The sequence below is a fragment of the Salvelinus sp. IW2-2015 genome, unplaced genomic scaffold (genome assembly GCF_002910315.2).
Source record: "Salvelinus sp. IW2-2015 unplaced genomic scaffold, ASM291031v2 Un_scaffold1767, whole genome shotgun sequence".
Taxonomy (NCBI): Eukaryota; Metazoa; Chordata; class Actinopteri; order Salmoniformes; family Salmonidae; genus Salvelinus; species Salvelinus sp. IW2-2015.
In genome coordinates this window covers 122,399-141,041 of record NW_019943144.1, presented here as the reverse complement: position 1 = coordinate 141,041, position 18,643 = coordinate 122,399, and the positions used below count along the sequence as shown (strand labels likewise).

The 18,643-nt window shown below is 45.1% G+C and overlaps 1 protein-coding gene across 1 annotated transcript in view; it reads right to left on the bottom strand.

Annotated features, from left to right (window-relative positions):
- The window catches only part of acad9 (acyl-CoA dehydrogenase family, member 9), a 34,976-nt gene extending 16,628 nt beyond the window's left edge, over positions 1-18,348 (bottom strand). Inside the window, exons 1-11 of the mRNA XM_070439558.1 lie at positions 17,912-18,348; positions 17,514-17,607; positions 17,092-17,193; positions 16,820-16,926; positions 16,618-16,718; positions 14,844-14,922; positions 14,539-14,713; positions 11,965-12,038; positions 10,812-10,887; positions 10,514-10,704; positions 4,183-4,329 (exon numbers count right to left, since the gene is read on the bottom strand). Of these exons, the coding sequence (XP_070295659.1) occupies positions 4,183-4,329; positions 10,514-10,704; positions 10,812-10,887; positions 11,965-12,038; positions 14,539-14,713; positions 14,844-14,922; positions 16,618-16,718; positions 16,820-16,926; positions 17,092-17,193; positions 17,514-17,607; positions 17,912-18,082 (1,317 nt within the window). The 5' untranslated portion in view covers positions 18,083-18,348. The remainder of the gene's footprint in view (positions 1-4,182; positions 4,330-10,513; positions 10,705-10,811; positions 10,888-11,964; positions 12,039-14,538; positions 14,714-14,843; positions 14,923-16,617; positions 16,719-16,819; positions 16,927-17,091; positions 17,194-17,513; positions 17,608-17,911) is intronic.
- Positions 18,349-18,643: the final 295 nt, after the last annotated feature.

Here is an 18,643-nt window from a genome sequence, read left to right as displayed (position 1 = left end):
TGACTGCCAAAGGATCTTCAACAAATACTGAGCTAAAGGTCTGAATACTCAGCTAAATGTGAGTTCATTTGTACAAATTTGCACATAAAACACAAAAACATTTTGGCTTCGCCATTCATGGGAATAATGTTTAGATGATGAGGCGCGAAAAAAAAACTATGAATCTATTTTAGAATAAGGCGTGTAACGCTTAACAAATGAAGAAAAGTTAAGGGGTCTGAATTACTTTTGAATGCACTGTAGTACCATTCGTCCCAGGGTTAGGGTTAAATAAGTCACGTACGCAAGACAATGATGCACCACCATCCATCCCATTAGTCCAAGGTCCAGCCTTCCTCGCCAATACGGTCTCCCAAACTTCTGCCCAACATCTCCAGGCCACACCCAACATTCCCATTCGTTCATCTCCCTGATTTGGACAAGCAGAGAGAGACAGGCTGACAATTTCAGAATGTTAGCAGATAGAAATGCTAATGAATTTGAGCTGATTAGCATCCCCATAAATACACTAACATACATAGATACAACACACACACACACATCACACACACGCACACACACACACACACACACACACACACCCACACACACACACCACACACACACACAAAAGTATGTGGACACCCCTTAAATGAGTGGTCAGCTATCTTACTACCGTTGCTGAGCAGGTGTAATAAAATCTAACCAGGCGTGCAATCTCCATAGACTAGACATTGGGAGTAGAATGGCTTACTGAAGAGCTCTGTGACTTTCAATGGGGTCATGACAGAATGGTTTGTTGAGATCGTGGTTGGAAGAAACTTGACTGGCCTGCCACAGAGCTGACCTCAACACGATCACATACCTTTGGGATGTCAGTTTGGAACGCAAACTGTGAGCGAGGTTTCCTTATTGCCAAATCGGTGCCCGACCTCTCGAATGCTCGTGGCCTGGAAGTCCCGGCCGCAGGCAATGTTTCAGTTAGTGGAAAGCTTCCAAAGAGTGGAGGCCCTGTTATAGCGCAATGTTCCAACAAGTGCTCAGTGAAAGCCTTCCAGAAGAGTGGAGGCTGTTTTAGAGCAACTGCATAATTAGGTGTCAATCGCTCACGTCAGAGCTGGTCCGCTTTAGCAGCAATGTTCCAACATCATGAAGCCTTCGCCAGACCAAGAGGGAGGACGTGCTTCATACGGCGCAAGCAATGTTCCATGAGATGTAGTGGAAGCAATCTATCCCAGAAGTGGTAGGACTCGTATATAGGGCAGCAATGTTCCCTCATCTTAGTGGAAGCTCTTCCTCTAGAAGAGTGGAGGCTTGTTATAAGCAGCAAATGTTCCAACATCTAGTGGAAAGCCTTCCCAGAAGAGTGGAGGCTGTTTATAGCAGCAATAATGTTTTCACGAGGGACAAGCCTAGAGAGGGCTATCAAGCAAGGGACCTATAGGTTAATGCCCTATATTTTGGGAATTGCAGCATGGTTGTCCGACGAGCACGTGTCCACATACTTTTGGTTATGTCCATTTATCTTAAAAAGGTGCAATATGCAGAAATCCCACCACATTTTCCTGGTTGCTAAAAATTGTAATAAGTTCAGTTCTAATTTCAGTTCGTGACAAACAAGCGCAAGTATAGTGTAGAGATAATATGTACATGAAAAAAAAAAAAAAAAAAAAAAAAAAAAAAAAAATCCACTCAAAAAAAAAAAAAGAAAAAAAAAAAACAAAGTATTCACACCCCTTGACTGATACAGAGCCTTCATAAAGTATTCACACCCCTTGACTGATTCAGAGCCTTCAGAAAGTATTCACACCCCTTGACTGATACAGAGTCTTCATAAAGTATTCACACCCCTTGACTGATTCAGAGCCTTCAGAAAGTATTCACACCCCTTGACTGATACAGAGCCTTCATAAAGTATTCACACCCCTTGACTTACTCCACATGTTGTTGGTGTTGTTACAGACCCAATTCAAAATTGATTAAATATTATTTGTTCACCCATCTACATACATTACACCGTAAAGAAAAGGGAAAATCATGTTGAGAAATGTTTACACATTTATTGAAAATTAAATACAGAAACCTAATTTACATAAGTATTCACACCCCCGAGTCACCTTCGGGAGCAATTACAGCTGTGAGTGTTTCTGGGAAAGAGCTTTGCACACCTGGATTAGGCTTGGGCCTAATTTATACTGTATACCGAGGTACTTCAAAATACAGACTGATTTTTCGCAAGGGGCTGCGTGCTACACCACTGCTTACAATAAGTATAACTATAAGAAATCTAAGATGTGTCAAATAAATGATATTCAGTTCTGGGTTCCAGCTATGCATTTGATTTGCTAACTTGCTAGTTAAGTGGCTAGGTGTCAAGATCAAGCCTCTTGGTTAGAGCAAGAAGATTCCTGTTGACTAAATTGTTGTGCGCCATTTGGTAATACCGTATACCCCGGAATACAGAAACAGTATGGAAATCTGGATATCGCCCAACCCTAACCTGGATTGTACAATATTTGCACGTTATTATTTTTATAATTCTTGCAGCTCTATCAAGTTGGTTGTTGATCATTGCTAGACAGCCATTTTTCACAAATGCCATACATTTCCCAGCTGATTTAAGTCAAAACTGTAACTAGGCTACTCAGGAACATTCAACGTCATCTCGGTAAGCAACTCCAGTGTAGATTTGGCCTTGTGTTTTAGGTTGTCGTCCTGCTGAAAGGTGAATTTGTCTCCCAGTGTTGGAAAGCAGACAACCAGGTTTTCCTCTAGGATTTTGCTTGTGCTTAGCTGTATTCCGTTTATTTTTACCCCCCCAAAAACCCTAGTCCTTGCCGATGACAAACATACCCATAACATGATGCAGCCACCACCATGCTTGAAAATATGAGTGGTACTCAGTGACGTGTTGGATTTGCCCCATATATAACGCTTGGTATTCAGGACTTAAAATTTTATTTCTGCCACATTTTTTACAGTTTTACTTTAGTGCCTTATTGCAAACAGAATGCATGTTTTGGAATATGTGTATTCTGAGACATTTAGGGACCGGAGAGAAAACACAATAACACCAACAAAAATATACATATAAATAAATAAACAAGTCGGGAAAGATTTTATGTGCAAAATGTCCAAAACGATGATCAGTTTGACCGGTTAAGGAGAAAGAAAGCTGTGAAAACGACCCAGGGGGTTTCTAATCAAATATACATTGAAGCCGAACTGAAATCTCACGTGGTTGAAATACTATCAGTTATTATGTTGAAGCCAGCGCCTCTACAGATGGTTTCTAACTGAGCACTGCATTCTCTCAAGATGCAGAAATAAATCAATCATATTTCTCCACTCCTGTTCCCGAGTCATAATGTTGCCTACATTTGGTGTATCATTTTACTGTAATAAATGCTTAATTCGGCAGGAGTTAATATTAAGGCCATGTGAGAGGTTACAGACCTACAGTCAGTGTCCAGATTTCAAGTGTCCATTTAACTCATCTGAGCGTGCCATTCCCTTGACATGCCATAGGTCTATTTGAATCACACATACAGGGAGATAGCAGTGCTGGCTATGGTAACTACATCACCACATACCATAGCCAGCACTGCTGTCATCCTCTTTTACAGCGTTTGTCTTATTGAATTAAACTTCAACAATGTACTTCATTTTTTTTTAAACTACTTTTTCTGCCTGTTCCCAAAATCATTATTTGGCTCTGTAGGCTATTGGGCCCACGTACAGTTAAGCCATATTGGGCCCACGTACAGTTAAGCCATATTGGGCCCACGTACAGTTAAGCCATATTGGGCCCACGTACAGTTAAGCCCTAAAGTTTAGGCTTATGCACTAATACCAGAGAGCCTAAAATAATGAAAGAAGAACCACAATGTAGCCTATAGATATGAATTGCACAAGAAATATAAATGAATGTATTGTTTCTCTTTATTCCACTCGCTCGCCACCCACCTCCCCGCCACCCACCCACTCGCCACCCACCTCCCCGCCATTCAGCCACACAATAGTTCAGGACCCCCAAACCCGTACGCCCCGTGGATAGAACCACAGGGACTGAGTTATCAGTCAACCCGCGAATCACTGGTATCTAGTCTGTCAAGGTGGACATCTGCCCTCTGGTGGACACTACATGGTTACTACACGGTTAAATCTGTATAGCTCTCTGTTATTAAAGGAGAAATACTGCACTGTGTATTTGTGTGATACCTCGAAGATGAGCAGGATACGGCAGTCTCTGAGGTAGCGTTCGTAGGGATAGTTCTTAGTGTAGCCCAGCCCTCCTAGAACCTGCAGAGCCTCAGACACACAGATCCAGCCTCCTTCAGAGCTGAACACCTGCAGAGAGAGAGGTGAGCAAAGACAGACAATAAGGTACTCTGTCATGTAACAGCAGTGTGTCTATAGTGTAACAGCAGTGTGTCTATAGTGTAACAGCAGTGTGTCTGTAGTGTAAATGTTAGCATGTCTATAGTGTAACAGTGTGTCTGTAGTGTAATGAAGTCAGCATGTCTTATAGTGTAACAGTGTGTCTGTAGTGTAATAGTAGCTGTGTCTATAGCGTAACAGCAGTGTGTCCTGTAGTGTAATAGTAAGTGTGTCTATAGCGTAACAGCAGTGTGTCTATAGTGTAATAGTAGCATGTCTATAGTGTAACAGTGTGTCTGTAGTGTAATAGTAAGCATGTCTATAGTGTAACAGTGGTGTCTGTAGTGTAATAGTAAGTGTGTCTATAGCGTAACAGCAGTGTGTCTGTAGTGTAATAGTAGCATGTCTAATAGTGTAACAGTGTGTCTGTAGTGTAATAGTAGTGTGTCTATATGCGTAACAGCAGTGTGTTCTATAGTGTAATAGTAGCATGTCTATAGTGTAAACAGTGTGTCTGTAGTGTAATAGTAGCATGTCTATAGTTGTAAACAGTGTGTCTGTAGTGTAACAGTAGTGTGTCTATAGCGTAACAGCAGCTGTGTCTGTAGTGTAACAGTAGTGTGTCTATAGTGTAACAGTAGTGTGTCTATAGTTAACAGTAGTGTGTTATAGGTAAAGAGTTGTCTATAGTGTAACAGAGTGTGTCTATAGTGTAACAGTAGTGTGTCTATAGTGTAAACAGAATAGTGTGTTTAGTTAACAGTAGTGTGTCTATGTGTAAAGTGTGTCTGTAGTGTGTAACTAATAGTGTGTCTATAGTGTAACAGTAGTGTCTATAGTGTAACCAGTAGTGTGTCTATAGCGTAACAGCAGTGTGTCTATAGTGTAACAGTAGTGTGTCTATAGTGTAACAGCAGTGTGTCTATAGTGTAGTGTAACAGCAGTGTGTCTATAGTGTAACAGCAGTGTGTCTTATAGTGTAACAGTAGTGTGTCTATAGTGTAACAGTAAGTGTGTCTATAGTGTAAACAGTAGTGTGTCTATAGTGTACAGCAGTGTGTCTATAGTGTAACAGTAGTGTGTCTATAGTGTAACAGTAGTGTGTCTATAGTGAACAGTAGTGTGTCTATAGCGTAACAGCAGTGTGTCTATAGCGTAACAGCAGTGTGTCTATAGTGTAACAGTAGTGTGTCTATAGTGTAACAGTAGTGTGTCTATAGTGTAACAGCAGTGTGTCTATAGTGTAGTGTAACAGTAGTGTGTTAATGTAACAGCAAGTGTGTCTATAGTGTAGTGTAACAGCAGTGTGTCTATAGTGGTAACAGCAGCGTGTCTATAGTGTAACAGCAGTGTGTCTATATGTGTAACAGCAGTGTGTCTATAGTGTAACAGCAGTGGTCTATAGTGTAACAGCAGTGTGTCTATAGTGTAACAGCAGTGTGTCTATAGTGTAACAGTAGTGTGTCTATAGACGTAACAGCAGTGTGTCTATAGTGTAAACAGTAGTGTGTCTATAGTGTAAACAGTAGTGTGTCTATAGTGTAACAGTGTGGCTATAGTGTAAACAGTGTGTGTCTATAGTGTAGTGTAACAGCAGTGTGTCTATAGTGTAACAGTAGTGTGTCTATAGTGTAAACAGCAGTGTGTCTATAGTGTAACAGTAGTTGTCTATAAGTGTAACAGTAGATGTGTCTAGAGTGTTAACAGTAGTGTGTCTATAGTGTAAACAGAGTGTGTCTATAGTAAGCAGTAGTGTGTCTTAGCGTAACAGCAGGGGGTAGGAAAGAGGTGTCTATAGTGTAACAGTAGTGTGTGTGCTAATAGGTATGTAACAGCAGTGTGTCCCTATAGCTGTAACATCAGTGTGGTCATGTAAATAGTGTGTCTAACAGGTACGCATGTGTCTATAGGGTACCCAGTGTGTCTATAGGTGTGTAACAGCAGTGTGTCTATAGTGTAACAGTAGTGTGTCTATAGCGTAACAGCAGTGTGTCTATAGCGTACCAGTAGTGTGTCTATAGTGTAGTGTAACAGCAGTGTGTCTATAGTGTAACAGTAGTGTGTCTATAGTGTAACAGTAGTGTGTCTATAGTGTAACAGCAGTGTGTCTATAGTGTCTGGGACTGTAACAGTAGTGTGTGTATAGTGTAACAGTAGCGTGTCTATAGTGTAACAGTAGTGTGTCTAATATTAAAGACATCTCGAGGTATTGCTCGCCTGAGGTAGAATACCTCCTGATACGCATTACTACCAGGAATACGACTTTCCCGAATTGGATTCTTTGTTCGCACCCCCAGGGCAATGTAACTTATTGCAGAGGCTGCTCCAAGACTCCGTTGGTGGAGAAGAGGTACTCGGAGTGGCACTCCATCCACCGATTCAGAGTATATTACTCCCTAATGTTCAGTCCCTGGACAATAAAGTAGACGAGCTCAGGGCGAGGATCTCTTTCCAGAGATACATTAGGGACTGTAACATACTCTGTTTCACGGAATCATGGCTCTCTCTGGATATACTGTTCCCGTCCATACAGCCAGCTGGGTTCTCAGTAGATAGCGCATAAAGGAATAAATAATTAGTCACAGCTGTGTATATTCCCCCTCAAGCCGATACCACGACTGCTCTCAAGGAACTACACTGGACTTTATGCAAACTGGAAACAGCATTTATTGTAGCCGGAGACTAAAGCAAATTTGAGGAAAAAGCTACTGAAGTTCTATCAACACATTGACTGTAGTACTCGTGCTGGAAAAACACTCGACCACTGCTATTCTCTCTTCCGGGATGCCTACAAGGCCCTCCCCCGTCCTACCTTTGGCAAATCAGATCACGACTACATTTTTTTAACACCATCGTACCCTCCAAGCTCATCATCAAGCTCAGGGCCCTGGGTCTGAACCCCGCCCTGTGCAACTGGGTCCTGGACTTCCTGACGGGCCACCCTCAGGTGGTGAAGGTAGGAAACAACACCTCCACTTCACAGATCCTCAACACAGGGGCCCCACAAGGGTGCGTGCTCAGCCCTCTCCGGAACTCCCTGTTCACCCATGACTGCGTGGCCACACATGCCTCCAACTCAATCAAGTTTGCAGACGACACAACCATAGTAGGCCTGATACCAACAATGACGAGACAGCCTACATGGAGGTGAGGGCCCTGGCAGAGTGGTGCCAGGAAAAGAACCTCTCCCTTAACGTCAACAAAACAAAGGAGATGATCATGGACTCCAGGAAACAGCAGAGGGAGCACGCCCCTATCCACATTGACGGGACAGCAGTGGAGAAGGTGGAAAGTTTTCCTCGGAGTACACATCACTGATGATCTGAAATGGTCCACCCACACAGACAGTGTGGTGAAGAAGGCACAACAGCACCTCTTCAACCTCAGGAAGCTGAAAAAAATGTGGCTTGGCCCTTAAGATCCACAAACTTTTACAGATGCACAATTGAGAGCATCCTGTCGGGCTGTATCACCGCCTGGTACGGCAACTGCACCCCCTGAAACCGCAGGCCTCTCCAGAGGTTGGTGTGGTCTGCCCAACGCATCACCGGGGGCAAACTACCTGCCCTCCAGGACACCTACACCACCCGATGTCACAAGAAGGCCAAAAAAGAACATCAATGAAATCAACCACCTGAGCCACTGCCTGTTCACCCCGCTGTCATCCAGAAGGCGGGGTCAGTACAGGTGCATCAAAGCTGGGACAGAGACTGGAAAAACTGCTTCAATCTCAAGGCTATCAGACGGTTAAATAGTCATCACTAGCCGGCTACCACCCGGTCACTCAACCCTGCACCTTAGACGCTGCTGCCCTATATACATAGACATGGAATCACTGGTCACTTTAATAACGGAACACTAGTCACTTTAATAATGTTTACATACGGCTTTGCTAATTTCATATGTATATACACACTGTACTCCACTCCGACAATGCTCGTCCTAATATTTATACATTTCTTAATTCCATTATTTTACTTTTAAATGTGTGTATTGTTGACAATTGTTACTGCACCGCTGGAGCTAGGACTACAAGCATAATGCTACACCCACAATAACCTGCTAAACAAGTGACCAATTCAATTCAATTTGTACTCAAAGCATGCTAGCAAGTGTCTTCACTGACATTTTCAACCTTTCCCTGACCGAGTCTGTAATACCTACATGTTTCAAACAGACCACCATAGTCCATGTGCCCAAGGAAGCAAAGGTAACCTGCCTATGTGATTACCGCCCTGTAGCACTCACGTCGGTAGTTAGGTGATAAGGGTAGGCAACAACACATCCGCCACGCTGATCCTCAACACTGGGGCCCCTCGGGGGTGCGTGCTCAGTCCCCTCCTGTACTCCCTGTTCACCCACGACTGCATAGCCAATCACGACTCCAATACCATCATTAAGTTTGCTGACAACAACAGCGGTAGGCCTGATCACCGACAACGATGAGCCTATAGGGAGAAGGTCAGAGACCTGGCAGTGTGGTGTCAGGCCAACAAAATCTCCCTCAATGTGAGCAAGACAAAGGAGCTGATCGATGACTACAGGAAAAGGAGGGCCGAACAGGCCCCCATTAACATTGGCGGGGCTGAAGTGGAGCGGGTCGAGAGTTTCAACTTCCTTGATGTCCACATCACCAACCAACTATCACGGTCCAAACACACCAAGACAGTTGTGAAGAGGGCACAACACCTTTTCCCCCTCAGGAGACTGAAAACATTTGGCATGGGTCCTCAGATCCTCAAAAGGTTCTACAGCTGCACCATCGAGAGCATCCTGACCGGTTGCATCACCGCCTGGTATGGCAACTGCTCGGCATCTGACCATAAGGCGCTACAGAGGGTAGTGTGAACAGCCCAATACATCACTGGGGCCAAGCTTCCTGACATCCAGGACCTCTATACCAAGTCTAGGACCAAAAGGCTCCTTATCCTGCCTGTTTGGCCCTGTCCGGGGGTATCGTCGGACGGGGCCACAGTGTCTCCCAACCCCTCCTGTCTCAGCCTCCAGTATTTATGCTGCAGTAGTTTGTGTCGGGGGGCTAGAGTCAGTCTGTTATATCTGGAGTACTTCTCCTGTCTTATCCAGTGTTCTGTGTGAATTTAAGTATGCTTTCTCTAATTCTCTCTTTCTTTCTCTCTCTCGGAGGACCTGAGCCCTAGGACCATGCCTCAGGACTACCTGGCCTGATGACTCCTTGCTGTCCCCAGTCCACCTGGTCGTGCTGCTGCTCCAGTTTCAACTGTTCTGCCTGCGGCTATGGAACCCGGACCTGTTCACCGGACGTGCTCCCTGTCCCAGACCTGCTGTTTTCATCTCTCTAGAGACCGCAGGAGCGGTAGAGATACTCTTAATGATCGGCTATGAAAAGCCAACTGACATTTACTCCTGAGGTGCTGACTTGCTCCAACCTCCACAACCACTGTGATTATTATTATTTGACCCTGCTGGTCATTTATGAACGTTTGAACATCTTGGCCATGTTCTGTTATAATCTCCACCCGGCACAGCCAGAAGAGGACTGGCCACCCCTCATAGCCTGGTTCCTCTCTAGGTTTCTTCCTAGGTTCTGGCCTTTCTAGGGAGTTTTTCCTAGCCACCGTGCTTCTGGGTGGGCTGGGTTTGGCTGGGTTTCTGTACAGCACTTTGAGATATCAGCTGATGTTAGAAGGGCTTTATAAATACATTTGATTTGATTTAACAGTTTCTACCCCCAAGCCATAAGACTGCTAAACAATTAATCAAATGGCCACCCGGACTATTTAAATTGACCCCCCCCTTTGTTTTTACGCTGCTGCTACTCGCTGTTTATCATCTATGCATAGTCACTTTACCTGACCTGTACCCCACACCTGTACCCCCTGTATATAGTCCCCACATTGACTCGGTACCGGTACCCCCTGTATATAGCCTCCACAATGACTCGGTATCGGTACCCCCTGTATATAGCCTCCACATTGACTCGGTACCGGTACCCCCTGTATATAGCCTCCACAATGACTCGGTACCGGTACCCCCTGTATATAGCCTCCACATTGACTCGGTACCAGTGCCCAGCAGCAGTATTAGTAGTTGCAGCAGTATTAGTAGTAGCAGCAGTAGTATTTTTAATAGCAGTAGTATTAGTTACACCACTGTATAGTGGTAGTGAAAGTACCTTAACCATAGCAGCCTCTAGAGAACAGTCAGGGACCCCCGGTCGATCCATCATCCCAGCCGTCAGGTACGCCATGCTCTCCATCACAAATGCATTCTGGGCCATCACTGCAAACTTCTCTTGGATCATCCCAAACTCACTGAGGTTCTTACCAAACTGTTTCCTGCTGCCAGCGTACTCTGCTGTCATCTCTGGAGAGGGAAACATACCACCATTATCATCATTACTATAACCATAATCATCATTACTATAACCATTATCATCATTAGGAGCTTCTCATCATCTAAAGCTTTTATACCGATGAGCTTCTTGATCATTCCAGAGCCGGCGCTGCCCATACTGAACCTGCCAGAGTTGAGGATGTTCATCGCTACCTGGATAATGACACATACAGAGAATCAGTAAAGGTTTGAGTGAAAACACGTGTCCAAAGATATGGTAAACCATTCAAAAGTAAATGGTGACAGTTAACCGTTGCACCAATACACCATGCAAATGACGCGGCAAGGAGCCTTGTAGGCTTTTTGAATGTTCTTCAAATGGTCTTCAGCGCAGAAACACAAGGCATCTAAACATGTCGTTTTGTTCTCTATCCTCATGATCCATTTCCCTGCGGACATAGGACAGACAGTCAGAGCACAGGACAGACAGTCGGAGCACAGGACAGACAGTCAGAGCACAGGACAGACAGTCGGAGCACAGGACAGACAGTCGGTGGTCGGAGCACAGGACAGACAGACAGTCGGTGGTCGGAGCACAGGACAGACAGACAGACAGAAGACCAGACAGACGACAGTCGGTGGTCGGAGCACAGGACAGACAGACAGTCGGTGGTCGGAGCACAGGACAGACAAGACAGTCGTGTGGCGGAGCACAGGACAGACAGTCGGTGGTCGGAGCACAGGACAGACAGTCGGAGCACAGGACAGACAGACAGTCGGAGCACAGGACAGACAGTCGGTGGTCGGAGCACAGGACAGACAGTCGGAGCACAGGACAGACAGTCGGAGGTCGGAGCACAGGACAGACAGTCGGTGGTCGGAGCAAGTCTCTGGAGCCGCTGAGCATCTATTAATCCTGCTGTTGGACTCATTGCGGCCAGCACTAGTAGGTCAAACGAACGACTAAAATTAACAAATCACTCAGAAAAACTAATCAGGGGCTCCCGAGTGGCGCAGCGGTCTAACGCACTGTATCTCAGTGCAAGAGGCGTCACTACAGACCCTGGTTCGATTCCAGGCTGTATCACAACCGGCTGTGATTGGGAGTCCCATAGGGCGGCACACAATTTGGCCGGGGTAGGCTGTCATTGTAAATATGAATTTGTTCTTAACGGACTTGCCTAGTTAAATAAAATAAAAAATAATGACTCTCCAGCTAGTGAAAAGAGACGTTGAAAAATAACTGCACATCACTAGCATATAACAGAGGGAAAAGGGAAGTGACATCACCTTGAAGCCTCCTCCTACTTCTCCTATTACATTCTCCACAGGGACTGGACAGTTGTCGAACGACACTTCACATGCTGGGGGACAGAAACACATCAGTTATAGTGAATGGTACACAACAGGGCTTTCCCTCGGCTAACTGACTGCTACAGTTATCTTGTTACAATACTTTTAAATCCCTGAAGAGGAGTGAATGAGTTCACACAAGGAGAACAGGTATTATTGGTCTCTGTATTTATATATATATATATATATATATTACTGTTGGATCCCCTGATGCCCAGTTTTACCTCTGGCTTTCCGTGATTACCTCTAGACTAGGCTAACACCAACAGAAGTACTGTCATTTACTCCACTAGGCTAACACCAACAGAAGTACTTGTCCATTTACTTCCGCTAGGCTAACACAACAGGAAGTACTGGCATCTTACTCCGCTAGGCTTAGTGTAACGGATGTGAAATGGCTAGCTTAGTTAGCCGGTACGCGCTAGTAGCGTTTCAATCAGTTACGTCACTTGCTCTGAAACCTAGAAGTAGTGTTGCTCCTTGCTCTTCCAAGGAGGCCGCGGCTTTTGTGGAGCGATGGGAGGGTAACGATGCTTCGTGGTGTGTCAGTTGTTTGATGTGTGCACAGAGGGTCCCTGGTTCGCGCCCGTGTTGGGGCGAGGGGCGTTTTAAGTTATACTGTTACACTAACACCAACAGAAGTACTGTCATTTACTCCGCTAGGCTAACACCAACAGAAGTACTGTCATTTACTCCGCTAGGCTAACACCAACAGAAGTACTGTCATTTACTCCGCTAGGCTAACACCAACAGAAGTACTGTCATTTACTCGCCCTAGGCTAACACAACAGAAGTACTGTCATTACTCCGCTAGGCTAACACCAACAGAAGTACTGTTTCATCATTTACTCCGCTAGGCTAACACCAACAGAAGTTACTGTCACTTTACTCCGCTAGGCTAACACCAACAGAAGTAACGTGTCATTTATCTCCAGCTAGGGCTAACACCAACAGAAGTACTGTCATTTACATCCGCAGGCTAACGACCAACAGATGTAACTGTACATTTTACTCCGCGTAGCTGCTAACACCAAACAGAAGTACTGTCATTTACTCCGCTAGGCTAACACCAAACAGAAGTACTGTCATTATACTCCGCTAGGCTAACACACCAACAGAGTACTGTCATTTACTCCGCTAGGCTAACACCAACAGACAGTACTGTCATTTACTCCGCTAGGCTAACAACCAACAGAAGTACTGTTCATTACTCCGCTAGGCTAACACCCAGAAGAAGTACTGTCATTTACTCCGCTAGGCTAACACCAACAGAAGTACTGTCATTTACTCGCGCTAGGCTAACACCAACAGAGTAACTGTCATTTTACTCGCGTAGGCTAACACCAACAGAAGTACTGTCATTTTACTCCGCTTAGAGCCCTACAAACCAACAAAGTACTGTATTACTACCGCTAGGCTAACACCAACAGAGTACTGTTCATTACTCCGCCTAGGCTAACACCACACAGAAGTACTGTCATTTACCTCCGCTAGGGCTAACACCAACAGACAAGTAACTGTCATGTACTCCGCTAGGCTAACACTCAACAGAAGTACTGTCATTTACTCCTAGGCTAACACCAACAGAAGTATGTCATTTACTCCCCTAGGCTTACCAACAGAAGCTACTTGAGACCACAAATGCAACAGCAGCGTATAGATGTGATCTGTTTAGACCCCCCTAATGCCTAGATTGTGATCTGTTAGACCCCCTAATGCCTAAGATGTTGATCTGTTAGACCCCCTAATGCCTAGATGTGATCTGTTAGACCCCCTAATGCCTAGAGTGATCTTACTGTTAGACCCCCTAATGCCTAGATGTGATCTTACTGTTAGACCCCCTAATGCTAGAATGTGATCTTACCTGTTAGACCCCCTAATGCCCTAGATGTGATCTTACTGTTAGACCCCCTAATGCCTAGATGTGATCTTACTGTTAGACCCCCTATATGCCTAAGAATGTGCATCTGTTAGACTGCCCCAGATGCCGGAATGCCTAGATGTGATCTGTTAGACCCCCCTAATGCCTAGATGGTGATCTGTTAGACCCCCTAAATGCCTGATGTGAATCTGTTAAACCACCTTAATGGCCTAGATGTGATTAGCCTAATCTTTGACTTTTAGACCCCCTAATGCCTAGATGTGATCTCTGTTAGACCCCCTAAAATGCCTAAGATGTGATCTGTAGGACCCCCTAATGCCTTAGATGTGTCGTAGACCCCTTAATTCCTTGTTGATCTGTAGATCCCACCTAAATCCTAGATGTGATCTTTTAAGACCCCACCTAATATGCACTAGATGTGATCTGTTTAGAACCCCTTAATGCCGTAGCATGTGATTCTGTTTAGGACCCCCTAATGCACTAGAATGTTGATACCTAGTTAGCAACCCGCCTAATGCCCTTAGAATGTGCATCTTGTTAGACCCCCTAATGCCTAGATGTGATCTGTTAGACCCCCTAATGCCTAGATGTGATCTGTTAGACCCCCTAATGCCTAGATGTGATCTTACTGTTAGACCCCCTAATGCCTAGTTTGTCTTCTGGTTTTCCGCTGGTGATCCCTCCGAAGGCTCGCTCTACGATGAAGGCAGTGATCTTATCTTTCTTCACTCCATCCTCTCCTACCACCTCCGTACGAGCAAACACCGTCAGCAGGTCTGCAAACCCCCCGTTGGAGATCCAGATCTGGACAGCATGGAAATACAGTCACACAACTGTCCTTTAGCTTGAATCATCATAGCACAAACACAAAGTACCAACAGCAGTAACACATGACTGACAGGCAAAACACAGGTAGGAGGATAACGTGTGTCACCTTTGACCCGTTGAGCAGGTATGTTTTCCTGTCTTCTGATAGGGTGGCTTTGGTCTGAATGGACGCAGCATCACTCCCACTGAAACATACAGGATCCACGTGAAACAGATTCAGAGAACGTGACAAAACCAAGCTTTAAAATACACAACCACTTCTGTCAAGCTGGAAAGCTTTTCAGTGGCTAAAAAGCAGCTTTACGGCATACAGATCCAGATGATGTGACTGGTCGAAAAGCAGAATGATGTCATCCAGAGTTCAGGATGATTTCAGCAGGTTGTGTATTTTATTTCACCTTTATTTAACCAGCTAGTTTATTTAACCAGCTAGTTTATTTAACCAGCTAGTTTATTTAACCAGCTAGTTTATTTAACCAGCTAGTTTATTTAATCAGCTAGTTTATTTAACCAGCTAGTTGAGAACAAGTTGTCATTTACAACTGTGACCTGGCCAAGATAAAGCATAGCAGTGCGACACAAACAACAACACAGAGTTACACATGGAATAAACAAACATAAACACAAACACAGAAGTACACATAAATAAACCTACAGTCAATAACACAACATGGTGGCAAAATAATTACAATTTAGCATTAACAATGGAGTGTTGCAGTAGGTTCGTACTGTACCTGCCAGGCTCAGTGAGACAGACGGTACGTACCTACCAGGCTCAGTGGGACAGACGGTACGTACCTACCAGGCCCAGTGAAACAGACGGTACATACCTGCCAGGCTCAGTGAAACAGACGGTACGTACCTACCAGGCCCAGTGAAACAGACGTACGTACCTGCCAGGCTCATGGACAGACCGGTACATACCTTACCAGGCCCAATGAAACAGACCGTACATACCTACCAGGCCCAGTGAAACAGACGGTACATACCTGCCAGGCCTCGTGGACAGACGGTACATACCTACCAGCTCAGTGGGACAGACGGTACAAACCTTACCAGGCCCAGTGAAACAGACGGTACATACCTGCCAGCTCAGTGAAACAGAGATACGTACCTACCAGGCCCAGTGAAAAACAGACGGTACATACCTGCCAGGCTCAGTGAAACAGACGGTACGTACCTACCAGGCCCAGTGAAACAGACGGTACGTACCTACCAGGCCCAGTGAAACAGACGGTACGTACCTACCAGGCCCAGTGAACACGGTACGTACCTACCAGGCCCAGTGAAACAGACGGTACGTACCTGCCAGGCTCAGTGGGACAGACGGTACATACCTACCAGGCCCAGTGAAACAGACGGTACATCCTACCAGGCCCAGTGAAACAGACGGACATACCTGCCAGGCTCGTGGGACAGACGGTACATACCTACCAGGCTCAGTGGGACAGACGGTACATACCTACCAGGCCAGTGAAACAGACGGGTACATACCTGCCAGGCTCAGTGAAAAAGACGTACTACCTACCAGGACCCATGAATACAGACGGTAAGTACCTGCCAGGCTCAGTGAAACAGACGCGTACGTACCTACCAGGCCAGTGAAACAGACGTACGTACCTACCTAGGCCCAGTGAAACAGACGGTACGTACCTACCAGGCCAGTGAAACAGACGGTACTACCTACCAGGCCCAGTTGAAACAGACGGGTACGTTACCTACCAGGCCCAGTGAAACAGACGGTACGTACGCTACCAGGCCCAGTGAGATCAGACGGTACGTACCTGCCAGGCTCAGTGGGACAGACGGCACGTACCTGCCAGGCCCAGTGAAACAGACGGTACGTACCTACCAGGCCCAGTGAAACAGACGGTACGTACCTGCCAGGCTCAGTGAGACAGAAGGCTGCTACATGTTCTCCTGAAGCCAGCTTGGGGAGATATTTAGTCTTCTGCTCCTCACTACCGGCTATCAGGATCCCCTAACACACAGCAAGACATCACAGGTTCACAAACAGCAGTAACATTATACAACACAGATAAAAAGAAACAGCCTTGAATCCATCGCTGCAGGACTCTTTACCTTGAGTCCGATGGCTTGGTGGGCAGCCAGTGTAACTGCTATGGATCCATCCAGAGAGATGATCTCTCCTAGTCGGGCATACATGGTGTTGGACAGACCCAGGCCACCTAGGAAGAGACAGGAAGTTATGTTGAGTGGCGTCATGTTACAATGTGTGTCCAGAAGTAACAAGATGGTCTCTGATACAGTATGAAGACCTTACAAGCGATAGGCCTAATGTTTATTGTACAGTCTGTGACCTTACAATACTCCTCTGATATTAAACTCCTCACCATACTCCTCAGGCACCTGGATACCGAACAGTCCCAGCTCCTTCAGTCCGTTCAGAGTCTCTGGAGGAATCTTAGCTTCATGGTCGATACGCTTGGAGTCCACTGAAATACAAGGACAGGTCTCAGAATACAACACAGTCTCAGAATACAACACTGGAACACAGTCTCAGAATACAACGATACTTATCCATGAAACATAAAGTCTCTTAGAATGTCTCTCAGAATAAAATGCAATTTAGCAGATTATTTTAACTAAAACAATAACACTGACTGGGGTGACTAGACAAGGTCTCTTAGAATAAAACAGCACTGAAAGTAACAGTCTCTATTAACAATGTATTAGTATGAAGGTCTATTAGAATAGAACCACACTTTGAATCTGAGTCTTGTATAAGGACAGCAGTCTCTTCTCTCAGTCTCACCCTCTTCAGCGAAGAATTTCTCTACCGGAGCAACAAACGAGTTGATCTCCTCCAGCTCTTCATTTCCAATCTCTGGATAGGGAAAGCACTCTGCCTGGAGGAGAGACACACAATAAGAATCAGATACTTGGTTAATTTATCCTTCTGGGTTATTATGACAAGCTAGCTACTGGCTTTGAGGATTTCCTCATTGTCTTCCAAGGCAGAAAATGGCTTGCATCTGGCTAGAGGTGACAGCTGACAATAACAACGGAAAGATGGCTATGGGTGGCTCTAACTGACAATAACTGAGCAAGCTATCACATATTTCTTAGACAGTACGGCTAAATCAACATTGTATTCATTATGTAGAATTAAAAAAGCATAATACATAAATAACTAGCTAGCTAGTCGCTTACTTTGTTTACTTTGCCAAGGAACAGGTCCTTGGCGTAGCCCAGCTTCCTAGCATGAGTTCTGATGGTTCGGTGAGGTAAGGTGACTTCTTTCGTCGCATGTCTTGCGTTAGATGTTAAAATCTTTCCAAATGTAACAGATTTAGATAAAGCTATAAGTCTGTTGATATTCATTGTCCTGTCAAATTTTCAACTCTCCCAGACTTCTGCTGCTTCCGAAAATGGGTTAAAAGCAGGTTGAAATATGGTCGTAGCTATCTGGGATCCATGGGACGTCCCGACACTGACGTCACCCATTGAAGTAGATATTTTAAACGGTTACGGTAAGGGTTAAGGTTAGGTAAGGGTTATGGCTACGGTTAGGATACGGGTAGGAGTTAAGGTCAGGGTTAGGATTTAGGGTAGGGACGCGCCAAGGATACCGAATAGCCCTAACAGTAGACAGACGGTGGGATACCTTTCACCTCATTCTGTCGCCTACTGATGACGTAAAATGGGCGTTTCGTAATGAATCAGCTGCCTGCAATTCTTCATTAAACCACTGGAGGGGACTGTTTATTCAGGAACAAAATATACATGGAAATGCTCAGGGCAAGCTAAAAAAACAATGGACACATTTCTGTATACCGCACATGTATAATGGATATAAACACAACATGCAACAATTTAAAAGAGTTTACTGAGTTATAGTTCTCAGCCACCCCAGTCATGGACTGTTCTCTCTACGACTGCATG